The sequence below is a fragment of the Nannospalax galili genome, unplaced genomic scaffold, assembly GCF_000622305.1.
Source record: "Nannospalax galili isolate Female #2095 unplaced genomic scaffold, S.galili_v1.0 scaffold241, whole genome shotgun sequence".
Taxonomy (NCBI): domain Eukaryota; kingdom Metazoa; phylum Chordata; class Mammalia; order Rodentia; family Spalacidae; genus Nannospalax; species Nannospalax galili.
The window spans coordinates 4,386,131-4,410,757 of NW_008345602.1; the positions used below are offsets into that span (position 1 = coordinate 4,386,131).

General features: G+C 43.8%; 1 protein-coding gene and 1 pseudogene across 2 annotated transcripts; both read right to left on the minus strand.

Moving 5' to 3' along the window:
• Positions 1–1,182: 1,182 nt before the first annotated feature.
• Positions 1,183–7,366, minus strand: Dmrt2 (doublesex and mab-3 related transcription factor 2). The gene is made up of 4 exons (XM_008841694.2): positions 7,274–7,366; positions 6,017–6,577; positions 4,415–4,517; positions 1,183–2,494 (listed from the first exon to the last, which is right to left on the minus strand). The coding sequence occupies exons 2-4, from the start codon at positions 6,539–6,541 to the stop codon at positions 1,437–1,439; spliced, it is 1,686 nt and encodes a 561-aa protein (XP_008839916.1). The 5' UTR covers positions 6,542–6,577; positions 7,274–7,366; the 3' UTR covers positions 1,183–1,436.
• A 14,730-nt stretch (positions 7,367–22,096) lies between these two features.
• Positions 22,097–22,820, minus strand: LOC103741006 (annotated as a pseudogene). Its single transcript, XR_003850894.1, has one exon. The product of XR_003850894.1 is annotated as a nucleoporin NUP35 pseudogene (transcript).
• Between the last annotated feature and the right edge of the window lie 1,807 nt (positions 22,821–24,627).

A 24,627-nucleotide genomic window follows, 5' to 3' on the forward strand; every position in this document is an offset into this window, starting at 1 on the left:
GTCTCATGTTTTCCAGGCTGGGCTCAAACTAGATATGTAGGCAAAGATGACATTAAACTTCTAGTCTTCCTGCCTCCACCTCCCCACTGCTGGGATTACAGACATACACAAGCCTGGTTTATGTGGTGCTGGGGATCAGACCCAGGGTTTATGCTAGACAAGCACTCTACCAACTAAGCTACATCCCCAGCCCAAAGATGAGATTTTAAGAGATGAATTCAAGAGATAATACTGTTATAAATTGTCTCACACTCATTTTATCAAGCTTTTGAAGCCACACTTAATATTTTATCAAGTAAAACAAGAAGGTAACAATGAATTCACAAATGGAGTGGAAGCTACCCTCATGCTATGATAAATATCTGCAGGGTTCAGCAAGTGTCAGTTGACATCATTTGAATAGTAAACGTTCTTATCTTAGAAGAAAACTATGCTGACAGCCTTTGACTGGTGGACACATGGTGGACACATGGGCATAAACTGGTAGTCAGGGACCAGCTAAGAGTTGACCAGGCCTACATCTAAACGCCTGTTGTCACCAGTCCTTTGGGAACAGTGAACTAACACAAGAGTCATGGGGGATTTGACACCACCATGGGCTGAACCCACTGCACCTAACAGGGGGAACTGCTTTGTGGTCTCCAGCAAGCTAAAACATTGTATGCTGAGAACAACTGAAATGTTCAAAGAGATGTCCCTTTCCTAGAAAGGAGACTTAGGGCCTGGCACACAGAGTTCAAAGTAATCCATTACCAAATGCATCATCAAATAAATGAGATTGTTGCACTTGATTTCCCTTCAAATTAATTAAACTTGGTTAAATCACATGAAATTACAGTTCCATCAATATGCCAACAGCCCTAACTTTATCCTCAAGCTATTTTGCCCCAGTCTTGAAAAGTTAAATTTGTGTGTGTGAGAGAGAGAGAGAGTATACACACACACACACACACACACACACACACACACACACACACACACACCTGCCTAGCATGTGTGAGGCCCTAGATTTGACCTATACCACTTATAATTTTTTCAAAAGCATTATAATCATTCTCCTGTGACTCACAAGAACCATTAAGAGGTCTTGAAAATACATACACTCATAAAAAAATTAAGAACACATTTCAAAGACACAAGCATTTTCATTTAGACAGATGGCTATTTGCTTCAGCAAACACTGGGTCTTTAGAAGACTGTCATTTTTATTGCTTTTTGAAATGCTATATAAAGCATAGAACTTTACAATTTGAATATTAAGCAGGCTTCATCTTTAAATATACTTATGTGGTAAGAAAAGATACATGCAGATGAAATAGAATTTTTAGGAATCACTGTCATTTACATTAGAAATTTCTTTACACAAACATCTTCCAAATAAAAAAGCAAGAACTCTCTGAGATGCATAAAATCCAGCTTTCCATTTAAGCAGCCTTTCACTGAGAGACATGAGTGATGGCAGATGAAGGTCTCTTCAGAATAGATTCAACAGAAAATGACAGCGGCTCATTCACCGAGAGTTTTGTTCCAACTTGTTTAGCTACGAAAAGGTCTTTTGCACATCTGTCTATTGTAAATGTGTACTTCTGGTTCTCTTTGACCAAATACTCCCTGTGTTTCTTTGGGATCTCTTCAAAGGCGTCTTTGACGAATGGTGTTTTCAACTCAGGACCTGATTTGTCCCTGAGTGTTTGATGGAATACTGAGTGGAATGGATTATGTTTAAGTGGTGGAGGGTGCCTAGTGTTTTCTTTGCTGATCTTGGTTAAAACGTGCCCTTGAGCTGCCAGGCAGTCCATATCAACAATGGGAGAGAAATTCCGTCGGGGTGGGGAGAAGGCTGACCTCTCAGGGACAACCTGGTGACCCTGAAGGTCAGTTCTTGATGTTGGGACCTCAGGTAGATGAGGCAAAACCAGGGAACCTTCCAATTTGGATGGCATCATGTCATGTTCTGCACCAAGCCCATCTTGGACCCGGGTTCCTTTCAAGTCCCAGCTGGCTCCAGGCTTCAGGGCTTGAATAGAAGTGGTGGCATTTAGCAGGCACTGTTGATAGAGGAGGGTGTCACTAATGGGCCCGCACTTGGGCCAAACTAAAAATCTTGAGGACAAGGGGTATTGTCTGTAAGTTGTAGCCACACTGACATTAGAGGAAATCAGTTCCATATTCCCAGTTCCTGAATACTGCATAGTGAGATCAAGGCAGGCTGGTAAAAAATTACAGAAGTCCTTACTTGGCAGCTCCCCGGGGGTGGGGCTGTAAGCACTTTTGTAGGGGCTGTATTCAGGTCCTGGCACCATGCGGTTGGGCAGAAACAAAGCAGCAGCTTGGGACGTTTCCAGAAGCTCCCTCTCTTTGTATTCTCTTTCCAGCATAATATTCTCCAACTCTTTGTCAGCAAAGGCTCTTCTTTTCCTCATCCTGTCACTAACAGGTGGAGGTAGAGGAAGGGTCCCTCCTAGGTACGTTTCCGCTGTTACTGGGCGATAGCCTAAAATAAGCAAATATTACAAAAGAAAAAGATTAACATCCTGGCAAGAAAAATCTGGAAATCTAGAAGAAGCATCACAAACCAGAAGGATAACCAGTTATAATTCCATGTCACTAATATTTTAATATAGAAAGCATTGGTCTAGATAGGTTCAATTTAATATAGTTTCCTTTGGGGGAAAGATATCCATATTGTTGCTTTCTGCTGCTGATGTTTTTGTTGGTACAGGTATGTCTGCTTGCTGCTTCAGCAAGTGTATTTTATTGACTGAGATTTTAATATTCTCCCCAGATCCCTAGATGTTAAGAGACAAAGCTGTCCACCTTGCTTCAATCAATGTTTTATTACCCATGTCATCTTTTTCATTATTAAAAAAGATATCTATACCTACAGCTGATGTCACTTTTATTTTCTAAAGATGTCTCATTATGTACACATTGTTACAGTTGTAGAATAATCCAAGGAGAACTAGGAAAAAAAGAAAAAGAAAGTTAAAGAAGACTAGTTAAGAGAAAAAGAAGAAAAGACTTGAGGACACAGAGAAACATAGAAAACTGAAAAGAGCTGTTAACTAGTCAAACATACAGTGCAAGGAACAATCAAGGCAGGACCTCCCTTCAACTACTAATACAATAAAGCTAAGAGAAATAACAGCGGGGGAAGGGGGAAGGTATTCCCAGCTGCACTGAAAATAGCATGTTTAAAGCATTCTTTCCCAAGCTCAATCATGTTGGCCAAATACCAAAATGGTTAACCCAACAAGCGATCATTAGAAAGAAGATTAAGTCATGCACATTTCATGAATAAAGAGAAAATCCAAAACAAAGACTAGTATAACATAAATAGAATTCCTGGCTATATAAAATATTTTGAGTATTTCATCACTCCCTAGCACTCACCACTAGCAAATTCATCTGAAGGATTCCTGGTGATATTTTTGTTTACACGGTGGCAAACCCATTATACTCATTTGCAAATAAAATAAAATTTGAAAATTAATGTTTCCATTTCTATGCTGTGGGCCAGAAACGTATTTACTTGAATTTACTTTTCCACTGAGCCTTCAAACATCTCAACTTGCTTTGGCAAAATTTCAATTTATAAATTTATAAATGTTTACCCAGTCCGCAACCAAATTCGTTTTTTAATTCTTGAGAACCGGGTCAGAAGTACAAGGCACAGACAGGAACAACAATTAAAGAATACCCAAACCAGCAACATTCAGAAGCTATATAAGGAAAAAAGCAGAACTAAAATGTCCATTTTAAGGAAAGGAAAAGTCCTTCTTTTCCATATGAAGTGGCAGTGGTTAAAGCAAACGTAACTTTGGTTTAGATAAATGTAAAGAAGGAGTCATAATTAATACATAGCTTAGCAGGTCAATAAATAAACCACATACCTAAATACAAATGCTTTATAAAGTTAGCAATATTTTAAGAAAAATTAACCTATTTCTAGGATTTACAGAAATTGGAAACAGCGAGAGAATTCAACTTCAGGTTAAAGCCTTCCCACACTTTACAACCTTAACTGTCAAAAGTGGTTAAAGGGAGTGTGGAAAAAAAGATTATCTAGCTATCCACCAAGGAAAACAGATGATAAGGACTGAAACCTGAGGTTGAACCCTCGGGCTAGCTTGATTCTTGATTACTCTGCCCATTAAGCCCTTGTGAGAAAGTGGGGTGAGAGTAATTCATAGCTACTTTTCTTCCCAAATAACTAGTAACAGAATAAAATTACCACTGTTGGCAGAGTCCTCTGCAAGTATATGACATGCATTTTCCACATCTCAATTCTCTTTCCAGAGGAAGACTTTCTAATGAAAGTTATCTCTTCCTAAGTTGTACATAGGCCATGCATCTGAAAGAGACTCCCTCAGCTGGGTTTTAAAAGCTAAAGGACGATTTGGCTTTATTTTACCTTCTAAAATGCTTTTAGCCAGCAAACTCGGTGCCCTGACTTGCCTATGGTACACTGCTTTCCTCTCGAAATTATTCTGTTTTGCGGAAAGCCCCTTCTTGTCCTGTAAACACAAGAAAACAATCAGTGAAAGCAGAGGGGGGGGGGCATCCACAAAGCCTCCAGAATTCTCTCCAGCCTTAACATATTTGTTTTGCGGCTGCCTATGAAAAATGATTCCAAACAAATTAATGGGAGTGCCCCTTAATCTCAGAGCAACCAACCAGAGGTCCCCTTCCGCTTTCTTTGGTGGTCACTCCAGACCTGTGAGGGGATATCCAGAGGTGAATGAGATCCACAACCAAGGAGACAGCAGCAATTCTGCCTAGGAGAACTGGGAAGGCTGCTTCCCCCGGCCCACTCACTGAGCTGAACGTGCCCGGGGCTTGTAGGTGATGAGGGCACTAAGACTGGCCCGTTTCTTCCCAAGGTGAGGTGAACAGGATGGGGTACTGGTTTAAGCTTAAAAGAGTCTGGCTTGTTTTCTGGAGGACATGCCTCATATGAAGGCAAAAAAAAACTCTAAGGGGCGGCCAACAAAGCAGGATAAGCACACACACACACCCGTGCCCCCAGCCCGCCCCCAAATACAACCCAGTGCCCTGCAGAGAAGCCTCGGTGCTCAAGGCCTGGGATAATCCATACCCCATGAGGGAGAAGACTGAACCCAGAACCAAGACCTCCCCGGGTCCTGCGAGCTCTCCAGGGCTCTCTAGTTTTCCTTTGGAGTCACTGACTTAAGTGTGTTTGGTGACCAACCTCCCAGCACCAGTCTACCAAGCAAGTCAAATCAAACTCTCCCTAGAGCTGGGGAGGAAGCAGGGTGGTAGAGCACTTGCCAAAAGTTCTATCCCCAGCATCACAAACAACAATAAAGAATTCAAAATCCCGCCATGCCTCAGGTCTGGGAGGAGGCTCTGTGAACACTTTCTAGAGCCACAAGAGCAGGAACAAAGGGAAATAAAAACTCCGGGGTTCTGGAGTCTCTCAAGGAGAAAACCCTGACTCTCCTCACCACAGAGAGCTGCAACGGAGCTTCTCTCGAGGACAGTAGTCCCAGGCTGGGCTGCTCCTACCTCCGCTGACACTTTTGTCTCCTCTGTAGAATGGGCAGCAAGTTCTGCCCGGCGACAGTAGCGCGGGTGACAGTAGCGCAGAGACAGCACTGCGTGCTGTGTACTGCTTTATCCGCTGTGAGCATTATAATGGCAGTGACTGGACTCTCCCTCCACACCAGCAAACACTCTCCTCCTGCCCAACCCCCACCAAAATTAACTCTGAAGTATTTTTTAATAAATTTTCCTTAGTGTCGCAAGCTCTCTGCTTTTTTAAGAGTAGACTTTTATGGCAAGTTCTCCAATGATGCCCGCGGCTTTCCCTCCCTCTGGACCCCGCAGGCCAGCGTGGGCAGATGTCCACATCCCTCCTGCCAGGCGACCTGAGGTCGCGGGTACGAAGCAATGCAGGTGACAGCCTGACCCCCTGCTGCTATGGGGACTGACTTATCCCGGCCCGGATGCGGTGCGCAGACCACAAGAGGCACCCCAGCCCATCCTTACGCACCTCGGTGGCCTGCTGCCTCCGGAGCGCCACCTGGGCGGCCATGACCCGCTGGCGCTCCACCACCAGCAGGCAGTTGGCACACTGGCAGTCCCGCCAGCGGCAGAATCGCTTGTGGCCCTTGAGACAGGACACCACCCCGTGGTTGCGGCAGCGCGCGCACTTGGGGGTGCGGCTCAGCTTGCGAGGCTCGGGGCCGCCGGCGGTGGCACCACGCTCAGGGACTTCAGCAGCGGCCTGTAGCGTCTGGGGCGCCGGGGGTGGCCTGGGTGCCAATCCCGCGGGCTGCTCCAGCCGGCCGGATACCCCTGGGGACACGCCCGCCTCCTCGCCTTCGCCCTCGTCCTCCGCATCTTCGTCCTCCTCGTCCTCATCCTCGTCGTCCTCTGCGTCGCCATCAGCCGGCAGCGGGCTGGGTCCAGGCGGCATCGCCCGCGGCAGCACCCCGCAGCTGTCCTCCTCCAGCTCCAAACTCTCCACGTCAATCTCCCAGTCCCCAGCTCCTGAGCATGCCTGCCCATCCGCCATGGCGCTCCGCTCTTGCTAGGTTCGGACGCCCTCACTCTGGGGAGACACAAAGAAGCCGGAAGACCAGCCCGCGGCGGTCAGGAACCCTCCTGCCCAGAACTTCTGGAAATTCACCCTCCACCCTGGAGTTACCCGGTTTTCAACCCGTCTCTCCAATCCATCCACATGGGTCTTACTTTTATCTCTACGGGACCCAGAGATGCACAACTCAACAAGTTTTATTTTATTGATTCCAAATGCTCTGTGCACCTGACCTTTAATTTCAGCCCTCTCTGGCCTTTCCAGACAAATCTCTATGTAACTTAATGACCTCACATACAAAAACATTGTCCACCCGCGCCGGCTTAGGCCGCTTGTCAGACTTTTGCACACTCAACTAGTATGGCCATAATGCATATAAAAACATTGGTGGAAGAACTGGTTTTCTTTTCGTTACAAGGGACCTTTCAATCCACATTTCCCAAATGCCCCTGATTCACCTACGCCGTCACCAGACCTATGTGGAGGTCTTTGCATCACTACCCTTTCCACTAAACCAACTATGGCTATTATGGCTTTCCCCTAAACCAACTATGTACCCCCCGTGTGGGCGACACTGGTCCTAAAGCTGCAGTCCTCGGCGACCGCAGGTGGTTAAGGCAGGGCAATTAAGTAAAGCAGAAAGGTTCAAGTACAAGAGATACCGCCCCTTGCCCTCCCTAACTCCAGAACCGCCCGCATCACAGCACTCACCAAGACTCTGAGGCCCAGGCTAGCAGCCCAATCAAGATACCCAGCTTTCAGATCAGGCCTTCCAGCTGCAAGCTAAATCGAAAACGGGTCGCCACCTCTTGCCTCGAAATCGAGGGCCGACAGCAGCTGGAGCCCACTGGATGGTGGGGGTGGGAGGACAGAGGAAGGAGGCGAGTCAGGTCCTCAGCAACCTAGTCCCGCACATCCCGAACTCTGCAAAGTTCTGCTCGGAACTCTGCAGCCCGGGTGCTTCACTTCGCTGAAGCCGCTTTCCACTTCTGGTTCGAGCTGAGCAGGAAAGGTCTGGCAGCCCGACTGAGACAGGGAACTCTCGCCACCCGCGCCCGCAGCAGCCTAGGGCGCAGCTTCGCTAGCAGCAATCCCGGGTCGCGGCTCCCCTTCCTAGTATTATTCACCCCGGCCCCGAGCTCTGCGCCTTCTGATTGGTCGGTTGTTAAGCGGTGTGCACGCTGATTGGCCAAAGCGCCCGGGTAGGGCGCCCTCCCCCCAGCGCAGTAGATGAGTCCCTCCCCGACCAGCTCCTACAGAGTCCATCGCCGGCCTTCGGTGCAGCGAGGTTCCGGATCCCGAAGCTAAACCTGAAAAAATGACAGAGACTGCTGGGGAGAGGTCGCCATTTTTCGCCGGGACTAGGAAAGAAGCTGGATGACACTCTTGGGAATCGCGTTGTTCTCAAGAAAAGGTAAACGACCAGGCCCAGCTCACAAAAACTAGCGTTTGATCTCTACATTATCAGCATCTCTGATATTTTGGCAACTTAATCATTGATCCAAAGTTGGGCAGCGAGACCAGGCCACTCTGCTGGGGCTCAGGGGTAACTTTACTTCCTCTGCGACAGTAAATTCAACTTTATTTTGCAATTCGAACAACTAGCAATCTTAGGTGTTTGTGGATAACTTTGAAGTGCAAAACAGTTCTTTCACCTACTTTGTGAGGCAGGTGGCCAAGTCAACTACAAGTCACCTAGACAGTTTTCTGCTGTCAGCAGGTACCACCACAGTTCATTTTGGAGCAAATGGAAGTAATGCACACCATTACAATTTAGATACAAAAATATTTGCTTTAATCACGCATTTCTACAAAGCTTTTGAAAATAACTGCTTTTTAGCGTGCATGGATGTGTTTATAAAGAAAATGGAATTTCTTCCCTCTCCCTCAAAATATCCTTCACAAAAATTAAATTTCCCACAAATCGAAAAGAACTCGTCAAGGTTGTATTCTTAATCTAAACTTGAAGTTCCATGGATGCTTTTCTGGTCTCTCCTTCAGACACTCCAGTCTCTGGAGGAGGACTCCTTTAGGAAACACATTAGGAAAATGAACATGGTTCTCCTGGACACACAGAATAGCAGACAAATATTTGTTGAAGGAAGGAAGTTTCCGAGCTGATTCTAACTTCCCTCTTCTGCGAGCTGGTTAGAAACTTAGAAGTGAACCATGCTCCCAATGGAAACAAAGACAACTGGCCTCAGGGTATGTCAAGTGCTTAGGGAGGCTAGAAAGTTCTTCCTAGGTGACCCCGCACTGGGTGCCCATTGGTGTGGCATAGCTTCTGCCCAGAGCCCTGAAGTGGTGATACCTTCCTGCAGTTTCCTGTAGACTTTTCAGCTGATCTTGGGCTCTCTGGAGGAGAGTGGCAAGCACCTCTTGGACAATGACACAGGTACACAAACCAATCCCCGAGTTTCACTTCTTTGGTACCACCTAGTAAGTCCAGTGAGTTTTACATTTTGTGCAGTTTCTTATCTAATCAAAGCGCATCTTTTCACCTCCGAAGCTTTTGAGTTATTGACCTCAGTAGAAACATATTTTCGTCTCCATTTTTTCCGATAACCAAACCAAGCTCAGAGAGGAGACACATTGCTCTCCTGGAAAGCCAGGGACTGTAGCAAGCACCTTGGTCCTGAATGGGTGGCCTCTACTCTGAAGTCTCAGGAAAGTAGCAAGTCCCCAGCTCCCAACTAGAAACATTTGCAGTGTGTGTGTGTGTGTGTGTGTGTGTGTGTGTGTGTGTGTGTGTTTAAATTCCTCTCTCCCCCTTCTGATTTTTGTACCTGGAATTAACAGTAGATCCCTTTAACAGGATTCTTCATGGGATTTTTTGTTCAAATCCTGGTGTGTTCTCTTCAACATCTCAGCCTTATTAGCCACATTTGTACCTTTACAAATGGGTGTTTCCTGTGCTGCCACTGAAAGCTAACTATAACCCTTCCACCGCGGGGGGCTAGATAGTGCTGCTGACTGGCTGAGTTTTTATTTATTGCTGTGCACCCCCCCTTGGAGTAAGAAGATGAAATTATTAGCCCTTCACTAAGTCATTTTAAATATTAACAAAGTCAAGAAAAACAAGTTTTCTACTTTTGAGTAACTAGATTGAAAAGAAGCAGGGAAAGGGTGTAGGCTGCGATCTCCTAAACTGAAAGTAAACTACGGAGCCCTGCAGCCCTTGAACTAGTTAGAGCTTTCAACAGCACTGGGAGAGGAAACAAATAGTGTTTGTGTGCAATAAATTAGCCAGCTGAGGCTCAGACGCAAATGGGACTGAGGCTGGGGAGACTAAGGCTATGAAGCAAACCCAGAGGACCAGGCCCTTGGGTTCCCAAGAGACCAGCCTCCCCATCTGTGGGACCAGGAGGTAGGCAATGCTGCAGAGCTTTCTGGAGGAGCTGGGTCTTCAGGTTACAGGTGGATGGACCCAGGATACAGGTGGCTTCTTCTCCAGCACCCCTCAACAGAAAACAACCACTCACTGCTATCTGTGGACACCCTTCTCTCCACATGTCCCTCACCATCACCACCACCACCACCACCACCACCACCACCACCACTATCACCACCAGGTTCTTTCCTCCCAGTACCGCCATCTGTGCACTTGGGGACCCGCAGCTGTAACCAAGATCCCGCTGAATTGCACTCCATCATCTGCTCTTGAAGGCCTCCCAAGAACCACTTTCCCACCAATCGCAGGAAAGTGAGATGGTGGGAGGAAGGGATGCGGATGGGGATTTATCCTGGGACGAACTTGTGGAAGTTCAAGAAATTCCCATAGTAAAACTGAAATCCTGTGTTTTTCTCCTAGGGTAAATAGCCATACCTTTGATTGAACTGCCAAAGAAATCCACAGATACACAAACTTGTTCAGGGGAAAAAACAATGTGGGAGCCTGGGTTCTGGCTGGTTCTTCCACCTTCCACTAAGACTATTTGACTTTAATCAATTATTTTTCTGCACCTCGCGTGCCTCATCTTCGGAATGGGAAGAGTAACCTTTGAAGCCCTCACCCTGCAGGAGCTCCTAGGGGCTGGAGAGGCGGGGCTCAGGCAGCACTTGTCAGACCTCTTCGCACTTCTGCTAGCGCCCCTCTCTTTAGAAAGCCTCCTTGACTGGGGTCTGTTAGGTAAGGAAACAAGTTCTTTTGGCTCGTAAACCGACACCAAAATTCGGAGCCTCTCTTACCCAGCAGCAGCCGGCCTCTGTTGAGTCAGCGGAGCTACTTGGCGAATGGAGCTAGTTTCTCTCCCTGTTGACCGTCTGGCAAAAGTGAAAAATCCTCTCTTGCTTCTCCCTCCCTTCACCCCAAATCTCCTCTCACCTACCCTTCCGGCCCCTGGCCTGCTCGCTGCCACCAGCTGAGTCTAGCTAGGAAAACTAGAACAAAAAGGGGGTGGGGAGGAAAGTGTGTAGTGTGATGTTTCTGTCCGTGGGCTTGCTTTCTCTCTCCAAACTCTTGTCCACAAATGAAATAAATTTAAATTTAAAATAAGGTAAGTTTGTTTCAAGTTACTTCCCTTTCATTTGTCCGATATCCTGTACATATTCTGCTCCTGAGCTTCTATCCTTAACCCACACGGGGACTTGGGTTCCAGGCTTCACGACTAAGGGGCTTTAGCTTCTCTGCCCCTGCCGTGCTGCCTCAGGGCCCTCCTGGGGCCCTGGCTCTAAGGAGCAAGCCAAGATGAAGGAAGGGATCTTGGGGACCTTGGAGTCAAATAAGGTGATTGGAGTGAGGGATCCAGCACTCCCTTGAGATAGGAAGAGGACTCAGCCTTCCTCTGAACCCCACTTTCCTCAACTGCAAAGTGGAGTTAACGTCAAAGGAGGAAACTCTGCAGCTGGTGACCCACCCATGCTGAGCATTGGGTACTTGAGGATTATTTTTGTCATCTTTTTATTTCAATGAACTGGGCAGTAGAGAAAATTTTGAGGTGCTCTGGCCAACTTTTCAGCCTCTTTGGCCTTGAAGTGAAGAGAGAGCCATGGGAACCTTTCCCTCCACCACTGGCTTAATCAACCTCTGCTGGCAAGGTTTTGACTGACAGTGCTCAACACTTTGCGGCACCTTGGCTTGAGGGCTTTGCAGTGTCTTACTGTGGGTCTGATTTCTCTAGAAATCACTTTGAATGACCCTCTTAGAAGAAAACCACTCAGCATTATAGGGTCTCATACCCTCATGACTTTGACCTGCTGTGGACACAGCAAAATAAATAATCCCAGATGGGACTTCGAAAATATGATTTCCCAATTTACTTTTCGTAATCAGATATACAACCTGTCACAATCAACAGGGTGAGGGCCAGGGAGGGGAGCTTTCAGGAGATAGCTGTTCTCCCCCAGGCTGTTAGCAATTCTCCCTTTCTCTGCTCCACCTGCCTTAAAAGCAAATGTTCAGAGCAGCTGGGATCTCATTGCTTCTATGTGGGAAGCAGGGTTTAAATCAGAGCCACAGAAAGGGACAGATTGCTTTGTCCACAGACCTGCATTTACAAGTGGAAAGGGAAACTGAGACTCAACAGAGTTAAAGATGGGCGTGCTGAGGGGAGGGGACGGGACCCAGAGCTACTTAGTGGCTGGCAGCACAGGACCAAAAAGGCCACAATTATTTCTCTTCCACCTCAGTGCCTTCATAGAGTTTTGTGACACATGCCCTTTGCAGTGGGTTACAGAATCTTATACACAAACTGTGCTGCAATCCTGCCCGCATATCTTCCGGATCCATCTGCCAGCCGGCCTGCCCCAATCCCAGGCGAGTTCCAGCCTCCACGCAAGGGGAAACTGGCTGAATTCACTTGGGGACCAAACAGCAGCCAGAAGATGGGGCAACTGCAGGCTTTCTTGTCTTCTCAGTACTCAATCCAAATAGTCCTCCGGGAGGTATTGGGACCTAGTTTCCACCCCAGTGGAGGTGACCTTGCAATGGAAGGTAGCTATGAGATTGGATGTGCCATGTCGGGAGACAGACATAGCACAAGAGCCTTCTTGCAACCCCCTCCCTGGGGCAGATGCTCAGGACTGCCCAAGCACTTACTCTTGAGAATGTTACGCTCATATTGGAGCATGACAGTTCTGGGGGCAGATTTTACCCACAGTTACATCTTATGTCACTCTTCATGTTTTCCCAACATTCTAACAAGCAAAGCAGAGAGAATCAGGAGAAACAAGGGAAGCAAAGTGTTCGTAGGCAGGTGCTGGGATGAAAATAAAACCTCTTCCTTGTATATTACGCGCTGGGCAAATCTTTCCACCAATCTGCCCCTTGAGTTCCCTAAATGTAGAATGAAAGAATTAGATTCAATGATTTCCAGTTTCTCTCTCAAACATAAAAGCTGTACCAAAATGTTAACTCCAGTGTGATGACCTATGTGCTCAGGTTAACAAGATCAAGAGAGTGAAGAGAGTCTAAGAAGAGCAAAAGAGAAAGGAGAAAACCAGAATCAACCTTTGGCATTGATTTTGATTTTATGGCATTTTTCCTCCATGGTTCTGCTATTGATCCTATGTCATCAAAAATCATGAAAGGGGCTGGAGAGATGGCTCAGTGGTTAAGAGCACTGACTGTTCTTAGAGAAGACCTGGGTTTGATTCCCAGCACCCACGTGGCAGCTAATAACTGTCCAAGGGAATCCAACACCTTCTTCTGACTTCCATGGGCATTGCAAGACATGGGTGCACTGATATAGGTGCAGGCAATATATTCATACACTAAAAATAATAAATAAAATATTTTTTAAATCATGAAAAACAAATTTATCAACTAGGAAAAGGGTGACCCCACAGAGCAAAGCTCACAAAGAAGTGGTTCTCCAGGGTTTAGACCCAATGGGATTCATTCCAGTGACCAAAAGGTTCCCACAAATCACAATGATCCTGTGGCTTCTAGATTAGGCCTTTTCTGGCTGGATGTTAAGTGGTGGTCAGGGGGATTAATAGGACAACTACATAGATCACTTTAGCCCTGTCCTGTGTGATGTTCACTCTGGGTCTGAGTTTGGTTCTGAGGAGGACTAAAATATTTTCTTTACTTTTAGACCCAGGAATTCTCTCTGAATAGTACTCTTACTGAGAGGAGGGCCTTCTTCCTTATTTGGTGCTCAATTCCTCTAGCCTAGAAGATGGAGAGGATGCTCTGGACCTCTAAGAGAATGGGGTGGGGCTGAGAGAGTGTGTTTAAGAAGAGGGGATCAAACTCTACTTGGCTCTGTCTTTAGCTAACAAGTAACATCTGAGTGATGGGTGATCCTGTGTCTCCAAGCCAACTGGCAAAAACAGACATTTACAATCTGTCCATCAAATAAGTAACAAAAGAAGGGAGGGAGAGAGGACAGAGAGGGAGGGAGAAAGGGAGAAGAGGAAAAAGAAGAAAAGGGAGGTAGGGAGGGAGGGAGGGAGAAAGGAAGGGAAAAGAAGACTAGCTTCCTAGGGATTCTTCTGTTCTGTTCCTGATTTTGTCAACTGAAGTGGTTCTTGCCCTGAAGTCCTTTTTCCTCACCTTCACCCTGGTTAGGTTTCTGCATAATGAAGGGGTTGAACAAAATCTAATCGCCTCGGAAGACTTTTCCTATATTTTGACTGTTTCTGGGTGGGGTGGGAAAGCGGGAAAGGCTTGCCTGTTTTCCCCTGAGGATTGTAGGGAGGAATGAGAAGGGAAGGGAGGGGTGGACGCCAGCTGGAGCTCGACTTTATGACAAGACGTTCTGCATAAACTTTAAGGGGTAGGAAACCTTCACTTTGAAAGAGTTGACCCCAGAGAGTAGGCGGGTGTTCCACAGGAGATGAACCGCTGGAAAGGGGCAGGCTAGAAGATGTCACTTGCTTCATGCTGATTTAACTCGGCAGGCAGGAGCGCAGGTGCAGAAAACCACTTCTTCAGGCCACCTAGAGCCCCTGAGCCCTCCACCCCTGCTCTTTCTTTCGTAGAAAATTTATTGACTAGGTGAAGGCAGGCTAACAAAACCGCAACCTCTGGAGCTTTGGGCTCCACAAGAATGCTTTGATTCCACTCCAGTGTCTAGCAGTCCCTAGCAGATTGCATGGCCAAACAGAAACAGGGCAGCTCTGGGGTCCTGTTCCCCTAAAACCAGAGAGCCTGCACTGCGCAAGGAGACCGCGCGGGGGCGCTGTGGGCAGAAGCCGGGCGTGTGCTTGGAAACCGCTTAACAAGCTTCACCTTCTCTTACCTGCTTCTGGTGGAGTGCCATCAGCGAAGAAAAGAAAGATGTCCGGGCTTGTCAGCTTTGGGGGGGGGCGCTCCTTGCTGCCTTGAAGCGTCTACTTGGGAGAATGGGGGAGAGCACTCCAAAAACTGACCCTTAAGGTGGCTTTACCAAGAAGAAAAATGGGGAAGAAGAAATCACAACCATTGTGGGCGCACATTTTGTCAGATTCGGTGTCTGATCCCAAAACTGGTGTCACTGCATCTTAGCAGCTCAATTTCGCACTTAAAGCAGCAGATTCCAGGTGCTCCGACAGAGCTCAGGGCAAGCAGCAAGAGTCCTATCTAACTCTGACCATCCCCCTCTAGGGAGCTTTCCCAGTAGGGGTCAGCTGAAGCGGCCCTGGGGGAAACAAACGTTGTCCCAGCTGTTTCTGCATAGCCCCACCCTACCTCCTGGTCTTCCTTCCACCGAAAGCTAACTGAGCACAAATTCTCAGAACCGCCCCTACCCTATCCTTGACCTCATTCCTCAGTCTTTTCCCATTGCACCCCGGCTCCTGCCTCAGCTCTGTAAAGCTCTCCGTGCAGATGCCCACAAAAATGTCTTGAGAAGATAAAGGTCACTGGGTGGGTAACAGTTTTCAGAATTTCACTCTGTAGCCAGTGAGGAAGATTAAACTTCAGTGGTAGGAAATGATTCAAGACTAACACCCCAAACAATCCTGGGGAGCTGTGTAGACCCACTGGGGCTCTCTCTCTCTCTCTCTCTCTCTCTCGCTCGCTCGCTCGCTCGCTCGCTCCAGAAGACCCCAAATAATTTCTGGAGAACCTGAAAAGTTCTGTGCAACCCACACCCTAAGTTTCAGTTTCTTCATTTGTAAAATGAAATTACTTTTTTCCCTTGATCGTATCAATGGATCAATGGTTCCCCAAGTTCATAATAGCAAAAGCAAAGTAATTTCATTTTTTTTAAAGCAGAAAGCATTGTGAGGTTACTAATAGATTCCAGGTCTCCCTTGCCTAATTCTTTTTTTCTTTCAAGTCAGGAACATCGTGTCCTGGGTAACAGGTAAAGTCAAAGACAACAGAGTCTGTGAAGAATCACGGATGGAAATGGGTCCTGTTTTATTAATGTTCAGGCAATGCTGTCTCTCAACTGAAGTTGTCATTCTGTTCTCTGTCAATCAAATAAAAATGTAGAGTCTTACCTTTCTGTGGCCAGCAGGGAGCAAGGCTTTCAAATGTTTAGAGAGATCTTGTCCCTGTAGGCATGAAGAAAATAGCATTCTCACTCTGTGGAACAAAAGGAATGTGGCATTCTTTTCCTAAGAAATGCTGTGTTATTTTGCAGGAAGGGTCAGTCAGTTTCCATTCTCATGCCCTGCAGCTAGTTTTAACACTACAGAGAAGTAAGTCAAATTGCATAAGATCCACTAAAATAATGTAATAGAATACTTGTGATGACCCACATGCGCATTTAATACCTATACATCCATTAGCCAAATGTCATGGGTTACTTCGCCTGTTTGGCTCAACATGCTAGAGAAACTCACTGCATTTCTGTCCATTCACTGAGTTTGTAAGATTTAGTTATGCTAACTGAATGGAATTTCTGGGGCTTAGGCTCTGATACTTTCTAGACTTCACAACCATGTGATAAATCATTTGGACAAAATGCTCATTAATTGAGCACCTAGCTTGATGCCAGGTGACCAAAGTGAAATGGTGATACTACATTTTAGTCTATAAAGTGAGTTGTATGCTACTTGATTTTCTAACCAACTTGGGAGAGTTTCTCCAAAACACAGTCATGACTCCTTCAGACAGTTTAAGATTGCTTTGTTATAAGATCAGATCCTTCAACAGATATATCTCAGCCCTACCTCTAGAACTCTGAACCTGTTGACCCTTACCTGGGAGTAAAAACAACTTGTGAGCCAGCTTAAGACCTCTTCAAATCCCATCACATTCATATCAACAGACAACCTTCCAGCGTTTAATAAACAGGGTTTTAATGGGTCTTGTTGCTTTTTTTTTCCTTTGTTAGTTTTTCTCAATCCCAGTCTGCACAATGCATGCAGACATCTGTACACTTAACTTTCATCCACTTAAGCATTACAGAGTCACTGGACTTGACTTATCTGTTCCAAAAGAACCAGATCTGGCCTCAGAGTGTAGTCCAACACGTAAAAGCACGTAATCAACTCTCCAGTTACTGAATCCTCTATAGTATTCCCAGATGCTCTCTGTTGTTTGGCAAATCTTAATGTAATAAATATTGATGGTTCCCTCACATGTGGTGTTAAGATTTGTTCAGCCAAAAAAAGAATGTTTTCTGCACTCTTTTAAAAATATATCACTAGATTTGTTGTCCTGAAATTAGTTTGTACTCTGGCAGCTTTCTTTAAATGTCAACCAGATGCAGTGCTTCATTACAATATTTTCCTCTTTTTTTCTCAATTTTTACTTGTCCCCACAGATTGTTGGTATTTTAAAACATTTGTCCTTCAAGAGTCTTCTGTCTGATCCTGACTGAAGATAAGATATTTTAAAAGTCAGTGAACTTCCTCACATAGCACTTGTTTTAATTTTTCCTTTCTGGCCACAGACTCACAGTTCCTGAATTTCAAATGTTTTTCAAACCACAACTCAAGTAAAGGAAGCACCTCATTGGGCATAGCTTAATGTTACTGTAATGACTCACAGAAGGGACCTGTCAATTATAGTCTTTCTGCCCTCCCTTTACAGTCACACACACTTCCATTCAAAGCTCCTGTTTGCACTCCTTTCCAAAAATATTATCCTTCTGGGAGGAAATTTTTCATGCATAAACTCAGCTTGACTGAATGTCCTTTTTTTCCAAAGAAAGTTTGAGAAAACTAATTCTTAGTTATTTGAGAGAGTTAACACACACTGACTTTCAAACCTAGATGTGTATGTTTGTTGATCATTAAAAACTGAAAAGGAAAAGTATTTGTGAATTTACTCTACAGAGAGCAAGACTCTTGAGTCCTTTGGAAGGAAGTCACCATATACTTAATAAAGACAAGCGTGGCTTATAAATCATTTTAGATTACAGATTCTACAGCACTTATTAAATGTTTAGGATGATTTTTTTACCTCTGTTTCTCTATGAGTCCAGAAATATAATGAGCACTCATTTTACAGGAGCATGTGTATTTGATAGCTCAGATAAACAACTATAATCTTATTGTCACAGCTGCAGGAACAGTTATTGTTGGGTTTGCTGCTGGGTTTTTTGTTTGTTTTGTTTTGCTTTTTGCTGTTGTTTCTTTTAAACAGTTACTCTATTTTTTTAAAAAAGATCAGGGAAAAGCAGCTCTGATTCTATATTGTAGAGAAATATAAAATAAGAATCTAGAAACCTGGGTGGGGAGAGTTCAATTCCACGAGTGCTTGTCTAGCTTATGAAAGGCCCTGGGTTCAATCCCTACTACTGAAAAATGCAGAAACTTGGACTATTCACTGAAATTTCATACTGTGCATAGGTGCCATTTTGTAGACAGTAGTAATTCTTAATGTGGAATTTAATCTAGAAATTTTGAGAAATGTTCATTATAATGAGACCACGCTCACCTTTGCTTTTGTCTGCACATTTTTAAGAAATGGAGGTTTAGTCATTAAAATTTTCATACTTGGTGCAAATAAAAATAGAATTTAAAATCTTTTTTTAAGTATAGTTGGCTTCCCCCCACCCCTGCCCCCCAGTGCTGGGGATCAAACCCAGGGCCTTGCGTATACTAGGCAAATACTTAGCTACATAATCAGCCCTGCAATTAGCTTTTATTTCTATGGTATGTTTCTTCAACCATCTAAAACTAAATGAACTGATATGGTATAAATGAACCTTTTGGTGAAGGTAGCCAAAATAGACTATTTTTAATTCTTCAGTTATGAGAATATTCTAACAAATGAAGCAAGAGACCAATTCATCGCGTGGAGGAGTTACTCCAGAGTGACAAGCAGGGGATATTGCATGCAATGCCGCTTGCTTTCTGCTTCTGTGTTATTTGATATCTACCCTCAGGGACTCCAGTTCCAGTCCTGCCTTCTTTTGGTGTCTCATCCAACCAAGCAGTAATTAATCTCAATCCAAGTCAGCCCTACCAAGGTTCTACAGAGTCATGTTGAAATGTGAGGCAGCTACTTGCAGAGAAACCAGAATGGAGAGAAAAGCTATACACACACTCCAGCAGTCAGTCCATCTGTGAAAGCACCTCCGTGAGTCATAAGGGCTGGAGCAGGCGTTGTCTGTGAATGCCCATCTCACTTTCTGTGTCACATCTACTACAGAGTGGAAAAACTGGGAGAACCTCCTTCTTTGTATCCAGTGAAGTGTTGTTTGCTTTTCCAAAAATTCAATTGTCATTGAAACGAACACCTCTACAGGTCTTGTGTCACCCTGTTGTCACACACTAGTTCTCTTTTAATAACTATTTGCCACCTCTCAAGATTTGCTCAGAACCTCCCTTTTGTACCAAACCTTCTCTGCCTACCCTTCCAAGAAACTCCATCCTCCTTTGACCTCTGGTTTATCTTAATATCTGTCTTTTTATAATCTACCATCTTGTATGTTCAGTTATTTTTATGTCTTTTATTATAATTTTGGTAAGCTGCTTTTCCAAATCTAGGCTGTAAGTTTATTAAGGGTCAGGACCATATCTGAAAGCCCTTCATGTTCCCAGTAGCACCTAGAACAATACCTTGAAGAAAATAATGCAGTCAATGAATATCTCCTGATTTAGTCAACATATCATTTCATTTTCATTTAAATGGGAAATGAAATCTTTCATACGCTGACCAACCCACATTAGTCTATTAAGCATTTATCAGTTGAGCCTAGTGCTAAGATCCAAAACACAACAGTGAATAACACCAACAAAAGCCAATGATCTTGCAGACGGACAATAAACAGATAAATAAGAAGGTACAAAATATGCAAATAGAGTATATGCCATGGCGAAAACCATAGGTAAGAAAGAAAAGGAAAGTCTGGTTATGGGAGCTATATAGAGTTGGTTCACTGAGGAGAAAGGGATAGTTGAGCAGAGACTTAAAGCAGGAGTTGATATTTGATGCAAGAGAATTCCAACCATTTAAATGGCAAGTACAAAGACCCTGAGAAAGAAATAATGCTCGCATGAGCAGAGAAAGAGAAGTGAATCCGAAGGAGGGAAGGAAGGAAGGAGACACAGTGAGAAAGAGTGTTTGGGTTTAGGGCCAAAGGGGTCATTATAGAGACTGGAACTTAACTCTAAAGCACATAGAACCTTTAGGGGGTGAAGCAGAATCAGCATAATGTCATTCGCTTTTCACATAAACAGAAATGCAAAGATTCAAACAGCTATGTCACTCAGCATGAACTCCAGTGTCTAAGATCTAATCATGATTCAAGCTATTTTGTGTACAATTTAAATATTACTATATGTTGTACAGCGCATTTTGCTAGGCCAGATACATGATCAGATTAGTCATTCATTTATTGAAATAATGCCTTGTATGTGTTCAATCCTAGCACTGAAAAAGGAAAAAAAAAAAAAAAAAACAATGTCCTGGGACTCAAAAGATGGCTCAGTAATTAAGAAAACTGGCTGATCTTGCAGAGGATCTGGGTTCAGTTCTCAGTCCCCACATGGCAGCTAACAATGTCTGTAACTCCAGTTCCAAAGAATGCAACAGCCCCTTCTGGACTCTGTGGGCACTACATGCATGTGGTATACTTACATGCAGGCAAAACACTCAGACACATAAAATAAAAATAAGTAATAATTAAAAACAAAAAACAATGCTCTGAGTCAAGCATTGTCATTTTGTAGATGAAGGAATAGACTTATGGGGGTGCAGTTAAGAAACTTACCCAAGTCACACAGTTGATGCAGGTGGACTTTGTTACAGAGCTTTTGTTTTACAAGCAGATGACTCGCACAGAAAATAGGCAATATGATCATGTTAGCATTCCCCTTAGCATCACTGCCATTTGTAAGTCCCGACATAGACTGCTGACAAGTACCACTACATAGTTGGTGGCAAGTTAATTGCCACCAACTTATTTCTAGAAATCCTATCATGGAATTTAAGTTGAATGGAGACATGAGAACAAGAGTACTGTGTTCATTACTTTTCTGTTGCTGTAATAAAACACTGTAACCAAGGCAACTTCTAGAAGGAAGAGTTTGGGTAAGCCTACAGTTCCAGGAGTAAGAGTCCATAATGATGGCAAAGGTGGCTAGAGAAGAAAGCCAAGCAATCGCATCTTAAGGCAGGCACAGGAAGCAAAGAGTAACTGAAAATTTGGCAATGTTTAAGAGTTCTCAAAGCTGGCCCTCAGTGACTTGATTCCACCAGCAAGGCCATGCCTCTTAAGATCTCCCAAAACAACTCCACCAATTGGAGACAAAATATCCAAATACTTGGAGCCTATGGGGGGCAATCTCATTCAAACCATCACATGTACCGAGAGCTCCTCTATGTCCAGGCTGTAGCAACCTAGTATTATAGACATTCTGCTCACTTCCTTGATATCCAACGAACTAAATACCATGCCTACACCCTCCTCATGCCCTAGTAGACTTTCTCATTTCTGCTACATGTAGAAATTAGCCTTGAAATATTTGTCTCCCTTTCCCTCCAAATATACTCAGACCAGCTCCTACAAGCTTGGAATCAGCAGATCTGAAATTAAATTAAAGTTGGGAAACCAAATTTAATGTTCATCAGCAATTAGAAATCATTAAGCCACTGCTCCAGAACCGATTAGTTGTGGTATCCAGGAAACTTGTCCAGCTCTGACTTAATCACTGAAAGTCTCACTACATAAGTAGCTATGCAATGATTTTTCCCATCCTTTTTTTTCAATACATATAAATTGACAAGTTTATTATTAAGAAACTTTAGTAGCAGGCAGTTTTTAAAAAGAACGATTGGGTTTTACAACATGAAAGATGACAATCCATGACAGGATATATGCAAAGATAATCAATGTATTAAATACTATCTAAATTTAAAGGCTATAATTCGAATAGCTAATTATAATTACTGTGTCTTGGTGAAAGTAGTTGTAGCTCTCCATGAAATTCACCTACCTTCTTCTGAAGGCTAATGAGACTCACCTCAAACTCTATTATTTAATTTACTGCAATCATTGCTGAGTTTACTGTACTAAGCATACACTATCACAGAAAGCACAAATGCCACCCGGAGGGATCTTTTCTTCAAATGTATCTCAGGCATCTTTTAAAGTGCGAGCTACAAATGGGGCTACATCCTTAAACAGAAGGTTTGTGAAAAGAAGTATCTGAGTTAGCTATCCAACACTGCCACAAGTGCTTCTACAACTAACCAAAGGAAACTGGCAGCACTCCACTAACTCCAGTTTAGTGTAGCAAGGTCTTCCTTGGTAGCAGAGTTCTAAGCTCTTATTACACTACCAGCCAAACATGTACTCCATCATTCTTGACATGAGACTTTGGCCTTTTTTGGCATTTGTCTGTCAGAAATAACCTGGTAGTCATTAGTAGAAGCTTTGTATGTGGTAGCAAGAGGCCTCATGGTAGAAATCCTAGGAGTACTTCCAGGTTGTGGTGTGCCTAAGGTCTTCATTGGTGGTGTAAAGGTTTATCTATACATGGCTTGACATCGATCATGATGGATTCTCCAAATATTCTCCCATCTTTGCTTAAGGTTTTCCAGCCTTGCAATTTAGATTGATAACGAATATGCATCCAATTGCCTGTGCTAGACATCATGTGCTTTAAGATATTTCCATACTGTACAAATTGTAGTAATATATAAGAAGCAGATGCTTGTGGAAACCCAAACACAGTCACCCAAGTGTCATCAAGGTGATCTTCTGAAAACAGAGAATCTCCTTGAGTATAAAAAGGATCCAGCTGGGCAAGACATAGTGTCATCTTTTGTGCTTGACCAATATTTGCCAGACTAAACATACTTTGCCCGGTTACAGGAGTTGTAACTCCAACAAGAGGACTCTGCATTACTGAAATCTTCGTCTTCTTGAAGTTAAAGGTGTTGATCCAAGTCCGGGGCTAGAAATGTCATCAAATATACTCCTAACAGGTGTATTTTTTCCATCCTTTTAAATTTTAGAATCATAAAACATTGAATTGGGCTGGAGAGATGGCTCAGCAGTTAAGAGCACTGACTGCTCTTGCAGAGGACCCGGGTTCAATTCCCAGACTCACATGGTGGCTATGAACTGTTCCTTAACTCCAGTTCCAAGGGAATCCGAAGCTCTTTCCTGACCTCCGCAGCATTGCATGACATGGGTGCACTCACACACATGCAGGCAATATACTCATACACATAAAATAAAAATAATAAATAAAATATGTATTTTTTAAAAATTGCATCTATTGGATGAACTTCTAGAATCCTGAATATATTAAAGGTGCATCCATTAAGAACTTTAGTAAGCAAAAACTGAGTAGTAAGTATTGCCATTACAACAAAGGGGTCCACTGGCCCATTGGATCCTTCAGTCAGAAAACAGTGGTGGTCAGTAGCAGGATAGCAAGTGGGTTTTGGCTCCAGTACCAGCTCAGCTTGACAGTGTGGCTGCCAGTGGAGCTGCACTGTGAGGAGGATTCTGAGGCTGGACAGGAAGACAAAAGGACTAACAAGCATGTGTGCCTGGCTGTACAGATACAGTAACACCAGAGACTCGAGGAGACACGTGTGCTAGAGAAAGCATCCTGCCTGACTAGAAAAGAAATTAAGTTACCAGAAACACTGAATAGGTAAAACCCACCTGTTCTCTATACAACCACAGTATCTTTCAGACTGAGCTCTCAATAGAGAGTCTGGTCTTTATTATTAACTTACCTAAACAATGCTAATAATTAACAGGAAGGATAAAGTTGTATGATTTATCAAGTGTGTCAGACTTAATGAAACTATTTTAGTGCAATCCTGCAGCTGAATCAAGGTCATCAACAATTAGCTAATCATCAAGTTGTCAATGTACTGACATTGTTATTCTAAATCTAACGGGCTGTTAGTTTAACTGCTGGCTACTGCCTCCATGATGGGCTTCTGGTCTCTGATGTTTTTTGAATCTGGAAGTGTGACATCATTTTTTAATCTTTGTTCCCAAGGCACATCTTTAATTGGTTTATATATCCTTCTGAACTACCTAACTGAAGAACCATTAAATAGCAAATCCTTCGAGAATATGTGAAAAAAGCCATCATCTACCAAAATCCTGATCTTTAAAAATATTTAGGTAAGGGAAGACACGAACCAACCATACTCGGGCTATCTTTCTCTACTCTTAAAACTATTTTTCTCCTACTTTTATGGAACTATTAGTCATGTCTAATTTTTAAATACTATAATATACTGGATGACACATAATCCTTTTTCTGTCTGTTCCCTACCTGGCTCTTTTTCTTTCTTTTTCTTTCTTTCTGATATTAGGGGTTGAATGCAGGATCTTGCACATCAGAGGCAAAATCTCTTCCCCTGTGCTATACCTTCAGCCTTATTATTTGTTTCATACAACCAGTAGGTGATTTTTAAAATATTATGCTATCTTACATTATGTATAGCTATGTTTTTTTCCTATATTACGCACTAGGCATACTTCAATGGAAAGATCTGTGATTCTGCAAAGATAATGAACATCTCATATGGTAACATGTATTCACACAAACATCTAATGAAGCTATAGAGCATTAGACTCATAAATTGAGAGCTGGACAGGGGGCATTAGAAACCATTTACTCAATTGATTTGAACATATTTAACTCAAGAACCTTTTCTACACAGAAATCCCCAACATGAAGCAGTTAAATTCTGAATCACTCTGATCAAAACAGAAGGGAGAGTCCTGAGTTGCTCAGCTTCCCTGTCTCCCTCTGTC